The following is a 23501-nucleotide window of genomic DNA, read 5'->3' as shown; positions in this document are numbered from 1 at the left end:
GAGCTTACATGGACAAGAATTAAGTGCATTTAAATCTTTCGGGGCCCGGGGCGCCGGACAGTACGTGCTGTCACTCAGGTCTTTTGTCCCGTTTTTCCTGGAATGCCCTCTTGCTGGGCGCGAGGCAGGAGTCAGCTTTGTTTGTGGGCCACAATAAGCACGGATCAAAGAGGCGCGCGGCGTCTCGCTGATCAAGGAGTTGACGCCGGTGTCCTCGCGACTCCAGGGTCAACCCGTGTCCGTCCGTCCACCGTATCTTCGAAAAATCGTTTACTTTTCTACGGCAAGGTGTAAAACACTCAGTATTAAAATACAGCTCGTCTTCGTACTCATGACTTGCAGGCAGATGCAAGCGATGCTTTCAGCATTTAGACGGTAGAACCACGTTCGCGTAGAGCTTAATGAACTATTTTTATACGCCAGCGCCATCTCTGGGTTAATTGTAAAGCCCCGAATATTTATGAAAAGTAAATGTGGTACGTCGCCAGTGCTAGGCCGCGGTAGGTTCTTTATTTTCAACAATTTGAAGGTAGAATTACAAGAGTTTGTGCCGATTATATTTCACATTTGTTTGAAATAGACGAACAAGAGCCTGCTGAGTAATTGGCCAAATATCACTAGAATAATTACAGCAAGTCTAGACGAAAGAGCGGTTATGCTCCTCCGAAGATTAGGGGGAAAGCTTTTTCTGGACAAACACGCACCAGTCTGCTCCTGTCCGCAAAGCCCAGACCACCTGTGCCTGTTTTACCTGCGCTCTTTCAATTCTGAGACATTAAAATGGCTAATGAGAAGACTGAAGACACGAGAAGCTTTTCCTAAGAACGAACGAAAATGGCGTTTTAACGCTACCTAATAACGTATTTAAACTGTGTATTTTAGGCTTACATTTTAAGCACAACTAAGAAATGGAAAAAAAATTAAAACCTACAGTCCTAAACTGACCAATCACTTACTGTAGGATGTTCTGAAAGTAAGTAATCAGAATATCCAACTTGTACGTAAATTAAGATAAAAACACAAACCAATCTGAGCCATTTAGCTTGATATTATGACCATTTGACTGCTGTCTGCTTATTATTCAATCGATTCTTCATCCGGTTTATAATAAAATTAACATTTTTGGTCTTGCGTTAATTTCAATTAAAATAAATTGTTGTAAGGAACAATAAAGACAAATAACGTTATTTCAGCAGATCAATTCATTCCAAAGCTTCTGGATGCTTGTTTTAGGTGATGGTCATGACATCTTGATGGAAACACTTTCGGAAATAATTAGTTTATACAAACTGCTAAGATCTACCCAATATGCCAAGCAAGCCACTACATAATTAAAATACATCATAAGTACAAATACAGAGTAAACACACCACCCAGTTTGTTTAATCTGTGGACTTGAACTCTTAGGGGCGGATGAGGTCAGTGAATGAAACTGCCGTTTTCCCAATTAAATGAATTGCATACCCTTATAACAGTTTGGCTTTCTGCAACTAGAAAACGAGAGGTATTTTTGGACTGAACAGGTAACTGTATCATGAACAAATCTGAAAAGCTAAACTTCACAGGGAAGAACGACATATTTTGCACAGTTTAATAGATTTGTCGCTGCATTTACGAAAGCAGTGTGTCGCCCTCTTCTGGTAGAATTTCTTTAAAACGGGAAAAATCTACTCGGCTGTCAGTTATCAGCCATCCAAGCCACCTAATTGTCCAGCAGTTGGTCAAAAAGACCAGTATAATGTTGAAAACGTTTCAGGCCAAGCTGAGTGACCAAACGCCTTCCAGATTACAGTGAGCTCAACTTACTTCTTTCCCTCTTTAGAGACTTTTCCTCTTGTACCAATACATCTTTCTAGCACAGCCCATGCATACAAGGCACTGAATGAAAAGTCTTACCAAAAGTTCATCAAGGATGAAAAATTTATAAGGGGTCATTACAGCACAGCCATAGTAACTATGCCATTAAGTTTTTCACTAACAATACTAAAGAAAACCACCACCACCTGAACACTCCCTCAACTGTACTAGCAGGCAAGTATTACTCGAGCACCTGCGTTTTCTCTCTGCTCCTCCCTCATGTCTTCCTGCCGTCTCTGCTCCGACTCCTGTGCCTTTCTTTCCTCTCTCTTGCTCTCTCCCTGCTCCTGCTCGTCACACTCCTTTCTCTCCCGCTCCCTCCCTCCCGACTTCTGCTCCTCTCCTTCCTCCTTCGTTCGCGTTCTCGCGCCTCGTCCCGGCATCGACTCCTTCCATCGTCGTCCGTGCCTCGGCCGTGGCACGCGCTCCTTTGCGCGGCGCCCTGCTCCTGCTTTCGTGCCCTCTCGCTACCCTTCTCCCTGTGCTCCCTCCCCCTGGTCCTCTCGTCCTCTACACCCACCCGGCACGTGTCCCTGCGCCTCTCTCTGCCTTTCCCCCATTCCTCTCCTCCTCTGCGAGGGCTTTGACTCCTCTCAGTGCCGTTATACCCCCCACCTTTCCCTCTGGAGCAGTGGCTGTGTGGTGACCTCTGCTCTCTTTCTGAGCTACCGTCACGCTCACCTGGCCGTGCGCGAGCGCCTTTATTGTCCCTGCGCTGCCTGAAGTTGAGACTTGGAGAGCGAGTTTTGCGGTGCGGCTCTTTGTTCTTGCCGCCAGCTCGGCCCTCTCCCCCGCTATTGGTGCTGCTCTCACTGGACGAGTTCCTCTCTCTCCTCTTGGCCTTTTCCTTCCCTCTCTTTGCTTTGGGCTTCTCACGCTCAGAATCGGACGTAGAGCTGGTTGCGCTGTCTGCGGAGCTGCTGCCGGAGGAAGTCCTCCTCTTCTTACGTTTGCTCTTCTTTTTCTCCTTCTTACTCTTCTTCTTTTTCCCTTTTTTCTTTTCCAGACGGTCAAGTTTCCTTTAGAAAGGTAAAATTTAAAGGAAAAAGAAACAGGTGAAAGCAAAGTCAAATCATTAATTCTTACATTTACCAATGAAATATTTTTCATGAAATACTTATGAATCTTAGTGAAGCTCTAACTGACCATAAGCAGCAGAAACTCAAGTACAAATATAGAAATTGGGAACGTTTAATTTCACTGATATTAACTGAATTAGCAAAACAGAATATGAACAGAAACAATAAAACAGTCCCTAAAGCAGTTTCTCCCCCCCCCCCCCCATCCCCCATCCCCCATAAAGATACAATACCTAAGGAGCTTCTGTTTCTGCTTAGTGGTTAAAGATTTAAGGAACTCAACTTCCGGATCCTCCTCTTCATCACTGGCCACAAAGTCCTGTAGCACAGCCACATTACATCATCGCACCACTACCACTCAGAATGAGAGGAAAAGTACAACACACTCACCCGCTTACACACGCATGCAAGAGAACACGTGCACGCACACACGCTAAAACATACAAACACGCGCACATATACCCTTGACATGCATGAGATTAATGTACGTTTCATAACAACTAGAGCTTGCATGAGCAGGAAAAGACAAAGGTGAGCTGCATCAGCACTGCAGAGCTGCACCATAAGCCACGGGACCGCTCCCTCGCTTGCCTGCAATTTCAGCTATTCGTCTCATCAACCCTGCCCTCTTGACTAAACTTACGCTGACTGGATACGCCGTGTGCTGCCTCGTCTGATAATTGGCCGTTTTGCTTCAATCACACTCAGCTCGCTCAGGGCTGGGCTGGGATACATGGATTTCACCGGCCTTACGTGAGCCTAAGAGGGTCGCGGGGTGTGAGCGATGGGAGGGGGCGGGGAATGACGGGGAAGATTACCTGTGCTGGATCACAAACAGTGGCGTTCCTGCCAAGGACACATTTCTTCAGCGCAAACCCACTGTTCCGCATCTCTGCCATTAACTCGGAGGGGTGCATCGACGGGCCTGGAAGCACAAACACAGCCTCACAGTCAGACTGATGTGTCTGCATTCCACTCGGAGGGGAGCACAGCATCGTCTTTGTTAACCGAAAGGGACACCAAATCAACTCACTCGTCCCCTGACTGGGCAAATCATACAGTATTATTCTGCCAAAGCAGCGGTTAGAGCGAATCAGAATACACAATAATTGCATTTCTCCGACAGCGCAGGAAGAGGTAGAGACTTCGAACTGCAGAGCTGGACCCAGGAGCGGTAAACACATTACTACACTCCTACATACCATGATTACAACCCACCGTGTGCACGCACACGCACGCACACACACACACACACACGCACGCACACACACACACACACACACACACACACACACACACACACACACACACACACACACTTCCCTGAGAAATGTTTCAGTCGGCCCTGAAACACTTATGTAGATTGCAAAAGCCAAATCATCCTGAATAAAAATATATATTACTGCTATCTCTTCATTAAAGTCTTTTAAAAATGGTCCATGCAACTGGTAAAAATTTGTCATTTGTTACATTGCTATGGGGCATTTTCATATCTACTCAAATTTTATTATCCTTGTTTTAGGTCTGGTCAAAGCTATAACCTTAACCTACAAGTACAGTTTGTTCAAATACAATAAAATGCAATGAAACAGTGACCGAACCATCCTAAAAATCTGTTTCTTTAGATCTGGATTAATAGTAAAATCAAGTAAGAAAAACAAACTCACTAGCCAGTTGTGAGATGACAACACTGCCACCTCCAGGGCACAAAAGAGAGTTGGCACAAAACTCTCCACCGTAGTCTCCAAAATATCACTCTTAAACGCCTACACGACTTCAGTTCAAAACTATTAGCCAGCCTCACATACAGCAGTGTATAAATGAAATAGAAACAGCACAGCAGACAGGTTTACTGCAATTAATCAATATATCACCTGTGTCATATTAAACCCATGTAAAACTTCAGCACATCAAGATGATGCATATTTCTTATGTAACTGCCCCTGCTCACAGCTGCATGATGAATACTAGTGGGAAAAGCCATACCTGCTTCTTCATTTGCCATAGAGCTGGCATTGATTCCTGACAGGCCAAAGAGAGGACATTCCCTGTCTGTGTTCACATGGCCCCACTTATGACATTTGATACAACGCACATTCCGCACCTGCAAAACAGAACCTAGAAATTCACAAATAGTTCTACTATATGAAGAGAAAGTACAAAAATAAGAAAAAAAAAAATATATATATATATAAATACTCAAAACAAATTATTTAACTACATCTATCTATCTATACACACACACACACACACACACACACACACACACACTGTGCAAAAGTTTTAGGAAGGTGTGAAAAAATGCTGTAAACCAAGAATCCTTTCAAAAATGGAAGTGTTAATAGTTTAATTTTCATTAATTAACAAAATGCAGTGAACAAACAGAAGAAAAATCTAAATCAAATCAATATTTGGTGTGACCACCCTTTGCCTTTTGGTAGGTTGTTCCAAACATCTTGGAGAACTAACCACAGATCTTCTGTGGATGTAGGTCTCTTCAAATCCTTCTGTCTCTTCATGTAATCCCAGACAGACTTGATGTTGAGATCAGGGCTCTGTGGGGGCCATACCATCACTTCTTGTTCTTTATGCTGAAGATAGTTCTTAATGGCATTGGCTATGTTGTCCTGCTGCAGAATAAATTTAGGGGCAATGATATGCCTCCCTGATGGTATTGCATGATGGATAAGTATCTGCCTGTATTTCTCAGCATTGAGGAGACCATTAATCCTGACCAAATCTCCAACTCAATTTGCAGAAATGCAGCCCCCCACTTGCAAGGAACCTCCACTATGCTTCACTGTTGCCTGCAGACACTCATTATTGTACCACTCTCCAGTTTTTCAGCGAACAAACTGCCTTCTGTTACAGCCAAATATTTCAAATTTTGACTCCTCAGTCCAGAGCACCTGCTGCCATTTTTCTGCACCCCAGATCCTATGTTTTCGTACATAGTTGAGTTGCTTGACCTTGTTTTCATGTTGGAGGTATGGCTTTTTGACTGCAACTCTACCATGAAGACCATTTCTGGCCAGACTTCTCCGGACAGCAGATGGGTGTACCTGGGTCCCACTGGTTTCTGCCAGTTCTGAGCTGACAGCACTGCTGGACATCTTCTGATTTTGAAGGGAAATAAGCTTGATGTGTTTTTCATCTGCTGCATTAGGTTTCCTTGGCCGACCGCTGTGTCTACCATCCTCAACATTGCCCATTTCTTTGTGCTTCTTCAAAAGAGCTTGAACAGCACATCTAGAAACCTCAGTCTGCTTTGAAAATTTTGGCTGAGAGAGCCCTTGCTGATGTAATAGAACTACCTTGTGTCTTGTTGCTGTGATCAGACTTGCCATGGTGTATGACCTGTGACATGAAACTGTCTTCCACAACCTCACCTTGGTAGCAGTTTGGCTGTTCCTCACCCACTTTTAAGCCTCCTACACAGCTGTTTATGTTTCATTTAATCACTGTGTTTCAACATACATGTGAAACTGATGATCATTAGCAGCTGTTTGGTATAATTGGTTGATCATACACCTGACTATAATCCTACAAAGTCCCTGACTTTGTGCAAGTGAACCTATAAGAATTGATTCTTGTTTGAAGCCTAAGGGTAGTAACACAAATTTAATCAAATTAATATTTGGTTTGCTCACTTTGTTTTTTGTAAATTGATAAAAATAAACTATTATTTGTATGTTTGAAAGGATTGTTAGTTTACAGCATTTTTTCCACACCTGCCTTTGTGCAGTACTGTGTGTGTGTGTGTATATTATATATATATATATATATATATATATATATATATATATATATATATATATATATACACACACACACACACACACATATATATATATATACACACACACCTGGATTCCGAATGGCTGATCTCTAATGTTCATGTCATCTTTTGCATATCTGTGGAGAAGAAAACAAAAGCACACAGACTGCCACATGAAGCCTAAGAAAGTCTTGGCTCATTTAAGCACACACAACATGTGGCCATTACCTTCTGTGGCGGTACTTACTTCTCACGGGGAGCAACCTTCTGCCACTCAAACTTATAGTCAGATTCTCCTTCCTGTGAAGACCCAATAAGCTGTATTTAAAATAGTTCCTCAAAGTACTAAGACACTTGGAAAATCATAATTAAAAATGATCAAATACCTCTTTGGTCTCCTCTTCAAAATATCAGCCAGTAAATCAAATGAAAAAGAGAGACAGACAGACAGACAGACAGTAAATAACAAAGCTTAATATGTATTCTTACCCTAAATTAATTGCTTAGATCATAATTACCTTTGGATGCACCAGGAGGAGCTTCATACATGAAATTAAGACCATTTTTCACTCGATCATCACCCATCAGCAGCCTAAAATACACATCAGACTGAAGTGAACTGATCGAAGTGACCTGCAGGTGATATCATTTGCTACGAACAAGGAATATGTATGGAGCAGATGACAACACTGGGGTTATTGAAAATGTTCAGAGATGCTCAAGCAGACATCACCTTCTCCCATTACCTTTAACAATTCTGCTCTTTAACACCTATAGGAACAGTTCTAAGCACTTGATACAAGATCAGGAACGACACTCATTTAACTGGAATTTCAAGATTTATCTTAGCTCACATACACAGCTAGCTTGCATCATGCAGATTAAGACTAAGCCTAGACTAAAAACAATTTCCTAGGCTACTTCCTCACTGACACAGCAATTTAGACCAACACTGTGCTTAATTGACGTTTGGATAACCAGCCCTGAAGGTCTCACTGAAAGTGCCCCATCTCAAATGAGGGTTGTCCTTGCACTGAGAACAAGGGCTTGACTCTACGATACTTGGCATAATTTGCTTTTCATGCATCATGCTACATTATGTCTATCTGCAAAAGGGTTTTTAAAATATTGACTAAGGGCTGGGCTTAATAACATTCATTTCAGACAATGCTGAATTCCACCAAGTTTAGACTAGATGTGTTTAACTGCACACATGCACAGAATCATAACTCTGTGAGGGTCCGTAGTGGTTCTCACCTGTTGTTGTAGGTCTCCTGCTCCTTCAGGTAAGCCTGCATAAGGTCCTCCTGCCTTTTCTTCTCGAAGGTTAACTTCTGCTCTGCTATCCATACCTAAGAAATACAAGACCAACACTGTGACCTCATCAGACCCCAGAAACAATTACTGCAAATAGTAATTGTTATGTAGCTAAAACATCAAGTCCATATGGCTCATACTGAAGTGAACTCCATATGTTCGCATCATTTCCCTGGTTAGCAGTGCAACAAACTTGACTGGCTAGCCAGTGCTTAGCTTGTCAATTTACACAGCTTGCCAAATGAATAAAATAAGATAACTATGTTATCCTAGCTAGATAGATATCTAGCGGTTAACTAACTGGGAAGAAAACCATTTTACACACGAAAGGAGACAAACAGGTAGAACTTCTAGAAGGATATGAGGCTAATTTAGCCTAGCTAACGCCTACTTGCTCGTTCGTTTGGCAATGTGCTGGGCTGAAATAGCCGTGTTTACATGAGCAGCTAAAATGTGTATCAGTTCCACATTTCTAACGAACGTTACATACCTTCTTTATATTGGACTTTGACGCTGGGTGAAAGTCTTTCTTACACATAAAATTGGCAAAGGACTTGCCCATGACTGAACGCCGACGGCCGACAGCACTGCGTCGCACCAAAACATACCATCTGCTTCCTGGTTATGTGGGCAACCTGTGACCTTTCGCGAGTGAAACATTTTCGCAGATCTGTAAATAATACCCCGCACCTGAACGCGCGACTACGATATTCGTATAGTAAATCTAGTTGATATATAGCTGGGTGCGTTTTAGGAAACGCGTACCTGGCGTTTATTTTTCCTAAGAAATGAAAGAGAAAGACAGGCAGGGTTTGTAAGTAACAACTGACCCGAGTCAGCACCTTTCACGCAGTAGGTTGTCTTGTCGTTACCATGTGAGTGTTGTTTTCATTATTTCATGGTGTTTAGCCAGTTATATGACATATGGAAACAGTCTAGTCTCGCATTCTACATAGCTTAGTGGCCTGGTTATGTCAGGAAGAAGAGAGATGAAAAGGCAGAATGTCTAGTTGCTGTGTATAATAATTACTATAATATGGTAACTGCATCTCCAGTCAGCCTCGAGTCATTTTGCCCTGTCTGTTCAGCAGGATGAATCCCTCCTCCTGCGATACGTTCGTCGCCTTGCCTCCGTCTACAGACGGTCAACGAATTATCTTCGGCAAAAACTCAGACAGACCCTGCGATGAGGTACAGGAGGTAGTCTACTTCCCTGCCAAGGACTACAGTCCAGGAGCAAAAGTAGAGGTATCACCATTAATTTATATAGGTATATAGCTCCCTTGACAAAATGTGACAACTGAAGGTATCCAGGTGTCCATAAATTGAATTTTGTGTCTGTCTTGTCTATGTTTCTGGACAGTGCACATACATGGAGATAGAGCAGGCGGCCCATACCCATGCTGTAGTGCTGAGTCGCCCTGCCTGGCTCTGGGGAGCTGAAATGGGGGCCAACGAGCACCAAGTGTGCATCGGAAACGAGGCGGTGTGGGGGAGAGAAAGCACTGATGAGGAGGAGGCACTACTGGGCATGGACCTGGTCAGGTAGGTGATCAAACGACCACAGGGCCGTGCAATATTGAACATAATTGGTACGATGTGATGCGTCTGATCTGATTTTTAGACTGGGTCTGGAGAGAGCAGACAGTGCCGAGAAGGCAGTGGATGTGATAGTGGAGCTCCTGGATAAATATGGACAGGGAGGTAACTGCATGGAGGATGAGTGCACGTTTACCTACCATAACAGCTTCCTCATAAGCGACCGCACCGAGGCCTGGGTGCTGGAGACCTCTGGGAAATACTGGGCCGCAGAGAGAGTACAAGGTAAACAGCCAGAATGATTGGCTATCAATAGTTCCATTTAAAGTACGTTTCTACAGTCTTTAAGCAAACATCTATTTAGCCAACTGACATAAATACTCTCTGATTTGTTGCTGCTGAAGACGGATATCGTAATATTTCCAACCAGTATTCCATCACCACAAAGATTGACAAGGAGCACCCAGGGATGCGGGATTACGCGCGGGAGAGGGGCTGGTGGGATGGCCAGGTGGAATTCAGTTTTGCGGAGGTGTACTCCTTCCTTACCAAAGGCCGGATAGAGGCCTCCGCGAGCCGCTACTGTGAAGGACGCCGGCTGCTGGAGAAGAGCAAAGGTTCAGTAAAATGGAGACAAAGAAATAAAAACCTTGTGTGAATTCATAGAGAACAATAGTACTCTCAGAGCCTCAGCCTTGGACAGAAAAACTCAGTGTGAAAAACTAACTTCATTTGTATATACATATTATCTAGTTATTGAACAGGTTACTAAAATCAGATATACACACACACACACACTGCTATGTTATACCGTTGCTATGCTTACAGGCCGCATCAGCGCGCAGACCATGATGGACATTTTGCGAGACAAAGAGAGTGGCATAAATATGGAAGGCATGTTTATGACGACCGGAAGCATGGTGTCTGTGGTCCCCAAGGACTTGTCCCTGCCTGCGGTCCACTTCTTCACTGCAACACCTGACCCAGAAAGGTACGTTTGAACCGCTGGCTGGGATCAACAGCCAAATGGGCACAAAATGTTTCCTGCGATGTAAATGCACCAGAAAACTTCTCTTTTTTATTTGGGTTCCTGTTTTCCTGGTTAATTACATGACTCAATATGTGTGCGCTTAGCTTATATTGATGCTATCTGCACTGTAGCCTTATACATGGTATATGTATGGTGGCTCTCCTCTCTGTAGGTCTGTATTCAAGCCTTTTATCTTTGTGGCTGACATAAAGCAGCTGAAACATACGTGCTCTCCATGTTTTGGCGAGGAAGACCCAGTTAAGAGGAAGCCTCGCTTTAAGAGCAAACCCATCCGTAAACATCCCCTGTTTGTAAAGCACGAGGTGGTGGCTGCCATAATAGACAGCACAAGGGTAAGTTGTTTAAAACCAGTGTTGTATTGTAACTGCTAATTAATATGGCTTAATGTAATGCAACAATACAACAGATTTAGATTATGGATTGCATGTTTTATGGGTCTCTTGAAGATGATGTGCCAGTTCTAGGGTTACATGTATATTCACCAGCCACTTTATTAGAAACACTTAGGAAATCTACAGTCTGTTTCCCACTTTCTGCCATGCAGTTTGTGCTAGCCATCTTCTAGCGCAGCTCTAAGCATGTCCGTGTGCTTGCTGTGTTGAGAACGGTGTACAAGCCCAATAACATCCAGGCTTCCCCTGTTTGTGTAGGAGAGAGGACAGAGAATTGTGCAAAAGATGAGGGAGCTGGAGAAACAGAAGGTGGAGGAAACAGAGAAGTACCTGAGTGCAGGTGTAGAAGACGCCACGGTGCTGGTCCATCTGTTCTCAAATACTGTCGAGGAAGAGTTCAAAGTTTATAGCAAAGCCTGAATCAGGCTGAGATATTAATTTGCACACTATTCTAAAGCAAGTTATTCTTCTAATGTGTTGAATTATTTTAATAAAACAGGTATAACTACATGTTCTGAACAGTATAAGCCAGGTTAGAGAATGATCACTTGTGAAAGGATCTTAAAAATTGTCAGTCCTGTGATCCAGTTAGGAAAGCTTGTGAACAACCATCAAACACCAAGCACCATTAGTGTAATGTTCAAAGAACACATAATATTCTTCTGTTTTTGGGTTGTGGAAGTGTTTCCAGTATATGATACACAGTATCCACCACTGTGAATAAAAGCAGGAGTTGCAGTTTTGTTAGGGACTTTCATAGGTAAATAAATAAATGAAGCTGAGTGGATTTGAAAATATAGTTTATTCACTAACCAAGTAAAATATTACCTAAAGTAAACAATGCCAGGAGCTCTATAACCTTAATGTAAAACCTAGAGTACAAAGTGCATGATCTGCATAAACTAAAAGTACCAAAAAATAATCTTGTGTATTTCTCAGTATGTCAACATGTTGAGCTGTTACTACAGTGCTTGACTACCTGTTAACCTTCTATAGGCGGCTGGGATTCACTCATTTTATCGCATCAGTTCAGATGATAAACAGTTTACCACAGCTTTGGCTTTCAGGATATAACATTGACCATTAAAGACTACTGTGGATAACCTAATAAGGAACAGAGCAGTTTTTATTTTGAGTGTACATTCTTTCCTTTACAAACCTTTCTGGAAGGCCTCAAGTATATTTTTAATGTTACTGTCCAATGGAATTTGTATAGACCATCTCTATTTAGATATTTTAAACACTTTGAACACAAGGATTCATCATTTGTTCCAAAGACAAAAACAGACCTGATGGAGTAATAAAACAGTATTACATTATTAATGGAAGACATCTTTTTTTGGTGCAGGTAATATAAAAAACTATCAATAGTTACACTTGGTTATGAAGGCAAATTAAGGTTTTTGTGCATATATGTTTCTGTGTTAATCTACCAGCATTACATTCAACAGTATAACTAATGACTCAAGATCCATGCTGGACTATCCTGCGTAGTGAGTTCCTACGTCATACTGGAAGTACGTGCAGCTAAAACCTTTCTACTGGCATTGCTGGGCATGCATCCTCCTGCATGTTATAAGTTGAAGCTGCCACATTCCCAATAGTTGGAGTTCCACATGCAACAAATCATCTAGCAACGTGGGGTTTACCTCCTCATCCCTTTATCATCACAGTGGCGTAAGCGTCATTTCAACTATGGGGAAGGGGGACACACCACTCAACCTAACATTATATGAGTAGTGTGAGCAGGAATTACTATGTCTATGATCCTGTACCCAAAGGGTCAGAAGGTTTACTTCCAGGATGTCTGTTTAATATCGCTTCAAGCTACTCTCAAGGCATTAAAAATGTTAAAAATGTAATGATGTATCTGCTTTTTGGCTTAAAACTGGTACTTGAGCTACCATTATATTTTGTTTTGGGTTTTTTTGCAGGCATGGCTTTAGTGATTTGGCACATTTTCTTCTGCAAAGCGGTAGTGCAGGTTGTCGTCCTGGAAACTGTAGTCATGTGTGATGTGGTGGATGACTCCGCCCTCCAGCAGGCGAGAGCCGTACAACAGCGCCTCCCCCTGATCGCTTGCCAGTCCAACAGTCTGCAGCCACAGCACCATTTCACTGCCCAGAAATGTTTCTGTCACTCTCTGTCCCCCACACCTGCACAGCAGAGCAAGAATCAGCCACTATATTTAGAGCAGAAAGAACCAACACAGGTTGTGGCTGACAAGGAAGTGATGGTAATTAGAACTGCTAGATACAGAAAAAGACTGTGGGCCAGATGACGGAGAAAAAGGACTGTAAACGTTAGGATGAAGAAAGTAAGGAAAATAAGGATGCATGAAAGAGGTTTACACCAAGACACAAGAAAAAAAAAACCACAATATACATCTACATACTCTTAGTTACAAATCACTAGGGAAAAAATAACTAGTGACAATTTTTTTCCCTGAGTATACTCTTGAGCAAAAGACAATTCTCCTGAGACCTGTGCCACAATTTGCTCATCACTGTTCACTGTTGCAGTCTTATTCACTTTTGTAGTCTTCTTGTGCACAAAAATATTTCAGGAAAATATTTAAAGGTTAATAACTATAAAATGTAAATATGTTTAGAAATATAAAATTCAAAATAATGCATCAGTGTTCAAAATGCTCCCAATTATTTGCTGTTGACCCCAAAAAACTTGGTCCTTTTTTTTTTTTTTTTTTCTCTTCATCCAGAACTGTATTTTACCAACATATTTATTCACTGAGATGGAGATACCAAAAAGTAAAGTACCCTTACCTCTTTTTATGAACGATGTCCTGGACACACTTTTGTTTATGGTATCTGAGAAACTGACTGCAGGTCAGTCTGACTTCTCCAGACACATCAGAAGGGCCAGCTGGATCCTGACCTTGGGCCTGCCTCAGATTGGCCAGCCTACACACATCAAACACACCACAAATTACTCACCAATGCAAAAAACGCAAAAAAATAAAAATAAAAAATTCAAAAAAGGAAAAAAACAAAACAAAAAAAACTTACCATTGTGAATAAACTTACCTCTTTTTAAATGGCAAAATAATTAAATGTTTGTCTAGGCCAAAAATGCCAAAGGATATGAAACCCTATGGGGAAAGAACAATCAGATACAGAAGATCTATGCATAAGTAAGTCCTCAGCTACAGGACTGAAAATATGCATCCCTACCTGTCCGAAGTTGACCACAGCGCAGAAGAACTGCAGCTCCAAGTAGAGTGTGCCTGGAATGCTACTGAAGAGCCACCAGAGGCAGCTCGAGAGATTCTGCAACACACGGACAGGACGTGGGTCAGGGGGACATGAAAGAACGTCACGTTTACCGAGATAAGAGTGAGATAAGAGTGTGACCCAGCCTAGTGACAGGCGGGGCAGCAGTGCCAAGGTCAGCAGCAGTGCCAAAGACAACGAGCAAAAACGTTAAACACTGCTTCGGGAGATAAGATTGCTTTAATCCGCCAAGCAACACCTTAGTCCGAGTCCAACTCAAAGGTCTCGTGTACCAGATGTCAGAGATACTGTATCACCAGGCATTTAATGCCATTACGCATTCAATTATTTATAAAAGGCCCAAAGTCTGAGGCCTGAGCTCTTGTAGACACTGGCGCGTTCCTTCAGTGAATCTACGGCCCACGATGCTACGAGTCTGCTGCCGCTGTACAGCTGTGCTCCAGCGACATTGTAGGACTGCTGAGGCGTTGCGCCTGCAGGCGCTCAGAGGAGGCGGAGCTTGTACTCACGGCAAGGAGGCCGACGGCGAGCAGCAGGCATAGCACCACATGTCTGGCTGTCTGTCTGTCCGCGCTCTGCCTCTTCTCCTCTTCCTCCGCCAGCAGACAGCGAGAGGCGTCGCAGAGGTTCCCGCACGGGCCTGCTAACACAGTCAGGTGTCCAGCGCTACAATAGTAAGAGCCTTAGTTCCTGCCTCGTGCAGGACATTCAGAGACCTTAATTAAATGGAGATCATTTTTGCCAACTTCCGTACATCTGACATAATCTGTTAGACTCTCATAGTGGTCATAGTCAGTGGCTATCTGAACATCACAGTGTATGAAGATAGAAACAGCACAGTGCTACAGAAGAGTTTCTGTTGTACAAGTCTATAGTTAAAGCCAAATTTTAAATGTCTGTCAGAGCATAACCCAAGAAAGACTTGACACTTATGCTTATTGGCTGATAGTAAGAGTGTGAAATGCATGAAAAAACACAAGTGTGAAATATATGATGCATTATTCCACTACTGTGTATATTAAGTAATAGGTGAGTATAAGATTGATAGCGTACCCATCTGTACAGATGGTGTGTCCTTCACATGGTCACCAATAGCCATATCAGGCATGGTCCGAGCACACACACCATTACAGTCACACTGCTGACATCCTAAAAGACAAACACACACACAAATGAGGAAGTACTTGTCATAAATCTATTACTGCAGTAAAGGCTTCCCAGGCCTCCCCCCAAAAATAGCCCATAATCTATCTGACATAAATTTAGATCAGAGAACAATGCGGTGGAAAACCTCTGCTGATGCTGTCCTCTATGGAGATCTGCTCGATACTGCTCTGCGCCAGGATGGTGCGGTCAGGCCTCGGATCTTCCTGGGTGCCGTATAGTGCTCCCTGTCCCAGGGCCTGATAGTCATGGGTGCCTCTGCTGAGCATCATGAGTGAGACGCCTACTACAGCGATCCCTCCACACAGCACCGCCACAGTGCAGACCATCTGCTCGGCAGACAGAGGGAGACTAAAGCTTGTGAAACCCAGGCCTGTGCGCGAGAAAATTATTTTAAGGCACATTTCACTTGACAAATGGCACGTTTCACATGATGCTCAGTTGAAGTGGGTTCTGCAAACCCATAGCTATTGCACCAGTCACCACAGAGGATTTGGGTCAGGGTTCATTCATGCTCTACTTGAAACAGGTTCTGCGTGCAATATCGACTGGTGAACGACAGCTCTTAGCTTTCAGCACCAGGCTGAGTTCATAAAGTTTAAGAGGAAGTCATGGCTCTTTGCCTGTGGGGGAAGTTTTCATCTCGCACAGCACAAGCTAAAAGCAAGAGTTCAGACTCCTTTACCTGTGAGGTGCCGTAAAAGAAGGCGGAGTCGATGGTGTGTGGCCCCCTCTCTCCCACCATGAGCAGGATGCTCACCGCGACCCCTGGCACCCTGCCAGGAGGAGACGCAGACATTCAGGAGTGCACAAACGTGCCTATGCTTTTCCCTACCTGGGTACAATGTGAGGGAAGACTTGCACCCAAAGCACATGTAACCCAACTGTAGCTCACCTGGTGGAGCAGGTATAGAATGGTGTTAGCTAGGGCTGTCTTAGCTAGGCCTTAGCTAGGGCTGTCTACCTAACTGGCATATGACGATGCCCACAGGAAAACAATGCGATGAACGATAACATCGCCAGCGCAGAGAGTGGGTGTTAGTGGTAATCTATAGATACTGTAAATGTGTTCAGGTGCAGAGCGTGTAAAAAAGCTGTGGCTTACTGCAGCTCTACAGGTGAAAAAGGCCACTCACCCCCAACCAGCAATCACCAGCAGACCAGGCTGAATGCTCAGCTCCTCATTCCTGCTCAGCAGGAACAGCGACAGCGCCATCAGGCCTGACATAACGACAGCAGAACTATCAAACGCCGACCACAGCCAAAAGGAGGACAGGTGTAGAGGTCTGAGCATGTGGTCATACTGACCAATACATGGCGCTCAACTCACAGTTCATGGCCATAGTGGTATTTTGTTGTGCATGCTCAGGTAAAAACACAAAAACTACATGTGCACATTTAAAAAGTTTTACCTGGCCAAATGTAGGTGCTGTAGAGGGAGCCATACAGCAGAGTAAAGGTCAACACCTGGCCTGCGAAATTGTCTTTAAACACCACAAAGTTCCAAGCAATCATACCCACACACACACCCATCTGTGGGGGAAATATGCAGAACATAAGAACACATTATTATTTATGAATCATATAAGTAGAATGAAGCCCATTTTGTTCTGATGTGATAACCATTCAGGAATAGAGTAGCAGGCAATGCTGTGTGTGTGTGTGAGAATCAGTGTGTGTATCACTGACGTCGTCCAGTGCCTCACCTGTGCCACAAATAAATTTAGTGTAAACATATGAGGAAGTCTGCGGAATTTTTTACTCATCACACCGACAATCACGCACCACACCTGAAAAACAAACAAATAAACACAATTAGCCATCCACAGAAATTACATTTGTTTTGGGTACTGGGAGACATGACATGAGGTTACGCTAAAAATAATTGCTTCACACTTGCTTACGGACAGAGAAACACAACCACTGCAACACATGCAGGTATTTCAGGTTCTTCTGTTCTTGATGCAATTATCATTGCTTCCTGTGCAAACATGCAAAACAAGCTGTATGTTCCTGCATGGCAGTAGAGAAATCCAGCAACAGCCACAGGAGGAACACCCAGGTGATGGGTCACTGCAGCTCGGCCTGGACCATTTAGGCAGGGGGAGGACGCTTGCTTCTTAAGTGCACTTATTCATGTATTTACAGGCGACGCTTTGTGTCTCCTGGTTTCGTTTACAGCTGAGGGCTCCAGGGACAGCAGAAAGAGGAAGCGTATATCCATCGATGTTGAACACAGTGTTCACGGCCCTTAAATTAGAAACACCCCACTACAAGCCCTCTAAACATTTGATCTTGGCTGTGCCACTACTTTCTACCCACTTCGGCCTGACATCTATGTAATTATCATTCTTTTTCACTTTGTTGCTCCAAGTCAGTTTATTAAGTTTTGTTTTATATTTTTCTGGTAGTTTGTCCTTAATCCAGCGCAACCACAGCAGAACAGTGTCTGGTGACTTACTGCTGCTTCTGTAATTATGTTAATCCCATAATATTAGCCTGGGTTAGAGCAGTCTAAACCCGTATGAGCTGTGGAAAAACTGGCCGTTTCAGACATTTGCGAAACAGCGTTACAACAAAGCTTAAAAAAACAAATAGGAAGAAAGAGAAGTAATAAGAAGGAGAAATGAGAGAGTAGGAAGTGAAAGAGGACGTTTCCTCTCACCAGTGCGATGAGACTGACGATGCTGATGTTGAGGCTGGTACTGTGCAGCGCAGATGCCAGGCGTTTGGGGTCCATCCCAGAGATGGTCAGGAGCCAGGCGGACACGTACATGATGGGAGCCGAGAGGAAGGTGCTGATCACCATTCCCGCGGTCACCTGGAGGACGGGGTCAGGCCCAATCAGAGGTCACACAATGTCAACTCAGACACTTCACACACACAACTGGCCATCATACCGCGATATACAATGACGTAGCACCTTCCCTTGCCACGAGAAAAAAAGAATAAAGTGGTGGTTGTTTAAGTGTATATTTTTTATTTGGTTCGTACAATACGCATTACACCCCAAGTGTTTGTCATTTACTGCAGTCTAAGCACTTTAGCTACAGTGAGCCAAGCTCAGAGATAACGCGATGGAAAAACTGGCCTTCCCAAGCATGAATATTTCCAGCTGAAGTCAACGACGGCTTTGGCCAGAAACTTTAGCCTTGACTTCCCCCCTCATGTCTGCTCAACACACCAAACCCTGCCACTTACCACCTGGAGTTCCATGCTGTAGTGGGCAGCATATATAGCCACACTGGGGGCAGTTGGGAAGAGGCCGTACAGAAAGGCATAGTTAGACAGACTGCTGTGATTTAGAGAGCTGAGGTTACCATGGTCCAACACCTCCACCATACCTCTACAAAACAATGGCATCACCAGTCTGAGGGACACACACACACACACACACACACACACACAAAGATGGACTTTGGCTTTTTGGCTTTTATCCTGGGTTTGATTCTAGGTTCTGAGTCTTGTCATCTTACACTACAATATTAGCATCATCAACAAACTGTCAGCAAGGAAGTCCCCAAAATTACTGTTTTCATTTACAATGGTCATCTGACAAACAGATGGGAGTTTTCCAGTGAAGCACAGGGTCACACAGACATAACCAAGCTGGAAAGTTACAGATCTGAGGGAATTACCCTCTGTGGAGAGGAACAAGGCTGCCCTTCTAATGCACGCCCCAACTTGCTTTATGAAGCCATTAGAATGCCGAAGCATGAAGCAGCCAGACATATCTGGTTAGCCACCAAAGGGCAGATTCATGTAGTCAAAACATTACTAATACATGTAGAGAACAAGAACACAGAGGAATAATCTATGAGAACTGGATAGTTTGAGGATTATGATTAAAATCTGTATTTAAATGTGCTATAGTACAATTAAAAGGTGTTAATTTTACAAAAAGTACCACAGTAGAAAGCCAGCAGAACCTGTGAACCCACAACCCACAGACAACTACAGGAAAAAAACAGGAAGAGGACGACTTCTGTCTGGGTGGAGAACAAGCAAGTCACTCAATAAAGCTTATTGATGCACAAAGACAAAACAGAATAACACTCCAGCAAAAATGCTGACAGATGGATAACACACTTACAAGGAAAGCTTAGGAAGAACACTCATCTATAAAAAGCATGTGTTGTTTATCTCATCTTTGAAAATGATGATCTATGAAAACTCAATCAAAGCTCAATCAAAACAAGTGACCTTTCATTTTTGAAGAAGTTATGCACATTACTGAAACAAAGAAAAAATCCTGGAAATTTCTTCTTTGTGTCTTAATAGCAAATAAGAGGAAAGAGGAAACACTGAAGAAAGGAGGACGTGTGCAACTTTACATCCAAAATCAAACGCTAGCAGCTGGGCATTCAGTGTAACTGTTATTTCTGGAGGCCAGCATGTGATCGGGCTGCTGCACTAACCGCACCATCCACGCACTGCCCATCAGGACACACTCACAGTTTGGCGGTGATGAGCAGTATCAGGGCCACCAGGGTGGATCTGGTCAGCTTCCTCAGCTGCCCCACCATGGTCACACCCAGGTAGAAGAGTGCCGCCCCTCCGAACGAGTTGGCCAAGCCGTCCACGAACCCCTCCATGAAGGGCGGGATCTTCTGGCCCAGCAGGAAATGTGCCGCAATCCCGATAAACACCATGAAGACGATGGGGTTCCGCAGCACCTGCAGGAGCACCACCCGGACCACGTGCAGCTTCCTCTGCTGCGGCCCTGGATCGGCCCTCCACTTCTGGACCTCACAGAACACGAAGCCAATCGGATTCAGCATGATCAGGGAGACCGGAGCCACCAAGTATATGTACTGCAGGTACTCTGGGTGAGTGTTTCTGTATAGTGCTTCAGCTGTAAATAAAGCCACAGTAGTTTTTCTTAGCTGAAGGAGCAACAAGTAGTGTTAAACTGAAAAAAAGATCCCCAATAACATCTATTACCATTTAAGTGGAAGCATAAAAATGAGCATTCACATTGCAAATGTGTATTTTGCTGGATTCAGTCCAATCTAAACTAGTATAAGCCTCGGATCAAACAAACAAGCCAAATGGATTTACTAGTCGTACCCAGTACAGACATGGTGCAAGCACTACCACCTGTGTCAATATCACGCAATATCACAGCGGTACGCTGGTGTCACACACCTGAACAAACGGCATCTAGGTCACTTACAAAAAACATTAAAAAGTTTTTACTTTTAGAATACTCAACTTGTGTCAAGGTGTGATGTGCAGTCGACTTAAAAGACACCTTACTCACCTATAGGACATCCCAGTGCAAAGACAGTTAACTCACCTATAGGACATCCCAGTGCAAAGACACCTTACTCACCTATAGGATATCCCAGTGCAAAGTCGTTACTTTGAGTTGCAAATATGGAGTAAAGTCCAGCTTTGGAGAATCGGCTTTCCTTACTAGCCACCAACAATGTCAGTACACATACAAGAAAGAAAACCCCCAGTTTGGCCACCAGGATGCTCCAAAGAAATGGCCAAATGACATTCCCGAAATCTAACTGCACCATATTCTTAAACAGCAGAGCCGGCAGGGCGAACTTTGACACAAAGTTTCCCAGGCCTTTTGCTTGTGTGGATGTGATGATGTTGGCACGGCCAGCCGCGTATCCGCACAGGATGATTCCAAAACACTCAAGGAGCGCAGGGAAAAGCTCATCAATGGACATAGCGGGAGGGGCGAGAAATGTGAGCTCTTCCCTGCGCGTGAAGTTGGACATGAGGACGTCCATGGCCGAGAAAGAACCATCCATCCTGTGGAGAGTCTTGAGCCTGAAGAGATGGATGAAGGTTTGCCAAGTTTTATTTTCAGCCAATGAAATACACAACAAATCAGTGTTAGTATGTAGGTTAATTTTAAAAAATCTAGAACAAATTATTTTGCACCTGATTCACATTTGACAGTGGAGGAACTGTGTGAAGTTAGTGGTTTACACTGTATACACTTAGTTACTTATTCTTAGCTTCTGAATTGTTTGGCTACTAATTCACAGCTTCTTATGTGGTGGCTGAAGTTGTTCCTTTTTTGTAAAGGGAGTGCTCCCATGGCATATTTGCTGCTCACTTTATGTAATGATGCCGTGGTCATAAATGAGCGAAGAATTAATTGTTTGTCATCCTGACATTGCAAATATGAAAAATGAGATCAAAACCTAATATTCATTTTGTAAAATATATATACTGCAGCTAATTCGAAGGAAAACGTAAGGATAGTACACACAAATAAATCAGAAGAAGAAATAACAGATCAGGGTTGAGTTTTAATGGCCACAGGTCAGACAAATGAGAATTTTTCAACAAGGAACAAATATGAGGAGAATTTGATTTTAATCTGACTGATGGTAATATATATCACAACTGGCAACGTGGAACACTGAGCAATATGGCATAATGGCAGTTGAATAAGAAACTGAAATACATTTTGAGGACTTTAATGACCCTGTTGCCAGTTAGCATCGAGGTGTGAAATCATCTTTGGCCAGTGCAAAACCAGGTTGGTTTTTTGTTGTTGTTGTTGTTTTTTTTTAACATGACAGAACCTCTTTTCACTTGTTAACTTTTATGTGCTGCATAGTACATAAAGCCATCAGAAATGTCCCTGAAACATACCTCTTGTATTCATTTATCTGTGTCCACTATTGCTCAGTGTCCCATTTTGCCATTTCTGTGGTACGAATACATTTTCCTCAGAGAGGTTTTTTTAATTGAAAATTCTTATTTGTCTGGACTGTGGTCATTAAACCTCTTAAACCTGATCTGTTATTATTTTCTTCTGATTCATTTGTCTGCACTATTCCTGAGTGGGCCTTGTTCTCAATGGAAGTATAAAATCATCAAGAGGTTAAAAAAAAAGGTTTCATTTACAGTAGAAACGTATCCTTAAAAACATGTACATACTGATATGAATGTATACACTTGGAATGAATGGAAATAATATATTACAAAATAAATATATTTTTATTAGCTTCGAATGCCTTTTTATATTTACAAATGTCACGACGAGAAGCAATCAATTATTTTTTAAAAGTGTGCAGCGAATAAAGGAGGTGAACGCTGCCTTTGGGAATGAGGAGCGGTGAATCCGAACCGGCAGCGGCGAGTTAGTAGCTAGCCAGCTAAGATAACGTCGTAACGGTCGTAACGGTCATTCAGTTCCATAACGGCCAATAGCGCTAACCCAGCTTAGCTAGCTCTAGTAAGATGTTAGCCGAACGGATATCTCCCCACTGAATAAAAGCCTCTTACCTCCACCAGCCGGGTTTAGTAGCGCCGACACGAAACACCACAGTAGCCCCACATGTCAGCCAAACGAAAGCAAAGCATTCCTTTTTCTGTTTTAAATCTCTTTCTCCTATTTGACAGAGTGATCGAGAGGTGACGACAGTGACACTGCGAAACTCATACGGCAGCTGAACACCTGTGCTGTACTTCCGTGCGACTATTCCTTCAGCCCTACAAGCCCCGAAGACGCCGCTGTCTTCTCATAAGACCTCTTCTCAGCGTACCCAAATCCTTCTACTGACACTTCATTCTACCAATCACAGACAGCGGTAGGCGGGCATAAGTACATTCGCGGATGGTCATTTTTTAAGCACGGCTCTTGAATAAAAGCCTTGATGTATAATATAATTTTCTAGATGTCTATTAGGCTATAATTTATTCTAGTAAGTTTATCGCTGCCAAATCTTAAAATTATGCAAGGCAACAAGTGTATATGATCTTAATATTAATCTTAAAATACTTAACCTCAGCCTGGACACTATAATGTACACAAGGCAGTTATGTTTAACATTATTGTTCAAGTTTTCCATAGTGTTGTTAAACAGGCTTATCCTCATCTTATCAAAAGGTGTCTTATTTTAGACTATTCAAAAAGAATGGAATAACCCAATATAGCATGTGCATTAAAATACTTTTTAATGAGTTTTTTTTACTATGCTAAATAAAGAAAACAGTAACTAAGTATCTTTAAAAATATATTTTTGCACTGTTATAGGCCTAGCCATTGACAATATGCAAAATACTATTATGATTTGCTGTCTTATTTATTTTGTG

At 43.0% G+C, this 23501-nt stretch overlaps 3 protein-coding genes across 5 annotated transcripts; 1 reads left to right on the top strand and 2 right to left on the bottom strand.

Moving 5' to 3' along the window:
- Nucleotides 1-1183: 1183 nt before the first annotated feature.
- On the bottom strand, nt 1184-8645 carry cir1 (corepressor interacting with RBPJ, CIR1). The gene is made up of 10 exons (XM_035523795.1): nt 8522-8645; nt 7972-8066; nt 7233-7306; nt 7101-7114; nt 6962-7014; nt 6803-6851; nt 4923-5040; nt 3755-3861; nt 3170-3255; nt 1184-2876 (listed from the first exon to the last, which is right to left on the bottom strand). Exons 1-10 carry the CDS (start codon nt 8591-8593, stop codon nt 2075-2077), a joined length of 1470 nt encoding a protein of 489 aa, XP_035379688.1. The 5' UTR covers nt 8594-8645; the 3' UTR covers nt 1184-2074.
- Nucleotides 8646-8761: 116 nt separating this feature from the next.
- Nucleotides 8762-12336, top strand: scrn3 (secernin 3). Of its 2 annotated transcripts, none has more exons than XM_027029005.2 (8): nt 8762-8906; nt 9123-9279; nt 9395-9576; nt 9656-9855; nt 9975-10187; nt 10399-10561; nt 10773-10953; nt 11272-12336. In XM_027029005.2, coding segments are annotated over exons 1-8 (1260 nt in total). In that variant the 5' UTR covers nt 8762-8904; the 3' UTR covers nt 11434-12336. The 2 variants fall into 2 exon arrangements, with proteins under 2 accessions (XP_026884806.2, XP_026884807.2); XM_027029006.2 differs by having other exon boundaries at nt 8763-8906; nt 9120-9279.
- On the bottom strand, nt 12122-23256 carry gpr155a (G protein-coupled receptor 155a). Of its 2 annotated transcripts, none has more exons than XM_027029002.2 (16): nt 22692-23256; nt 20764-21218; nt 19884-20283; nt 18630-18798; nt 18094-18249; nt 17135-17218; nt 16841-16961; nt 16565-16649; nt 16114-16204; nt 15556-15757; nt 15318-15413; nt 14774-14907; nt 14205-14300; nt 14058-14122; nt 13797-13934; nt 12122-13169 (listed from the first exon to the last, which is right to left on the bottom strand). In XM_027029002.2, exons 2-16 carry the CDS (start codon nt 21197-21199, stop codon nt 12956-12958), a joined length of 2487 nt encoding a protein of 828 aa, XP_026884803.2. In that variant the 5' UTR covers nt 21200-21218; nt 22692-23256; the 3' UTR covers nt 12122-12955. The 2 variants fall into 2 exon arrangements, with proteins under 2 accessions (XP_026884803.2, XP_026884805.2); XM_027029004.2 differs by having other exon boundaries at nt 14774-14904; nt 22692-23255.
- Between the last annotated feature and the right edge of the window lie 245 nt (nt 23257-23501).

The sequence above is a fragment of the Electrophorus electricus genome, chromosome 2 (assembly GCF_013358815.1).
Source record: "Electrophorus electricus isolate fEleEle1 chromosome 2, fEleEle1.pri, whole genome shotgun sequence".
NCBI lineage: Eukaryota > Metazoa > Chordata > Actinopteri > Gymnotiformes > Gymnotidae > Electrophorus > Electrophorus electricus.
The sequence above is the reverse complement of the archived record's forward strand: the minus strand, read 5'-3'. Positions and strand labels throughout refer to the sequence as shown.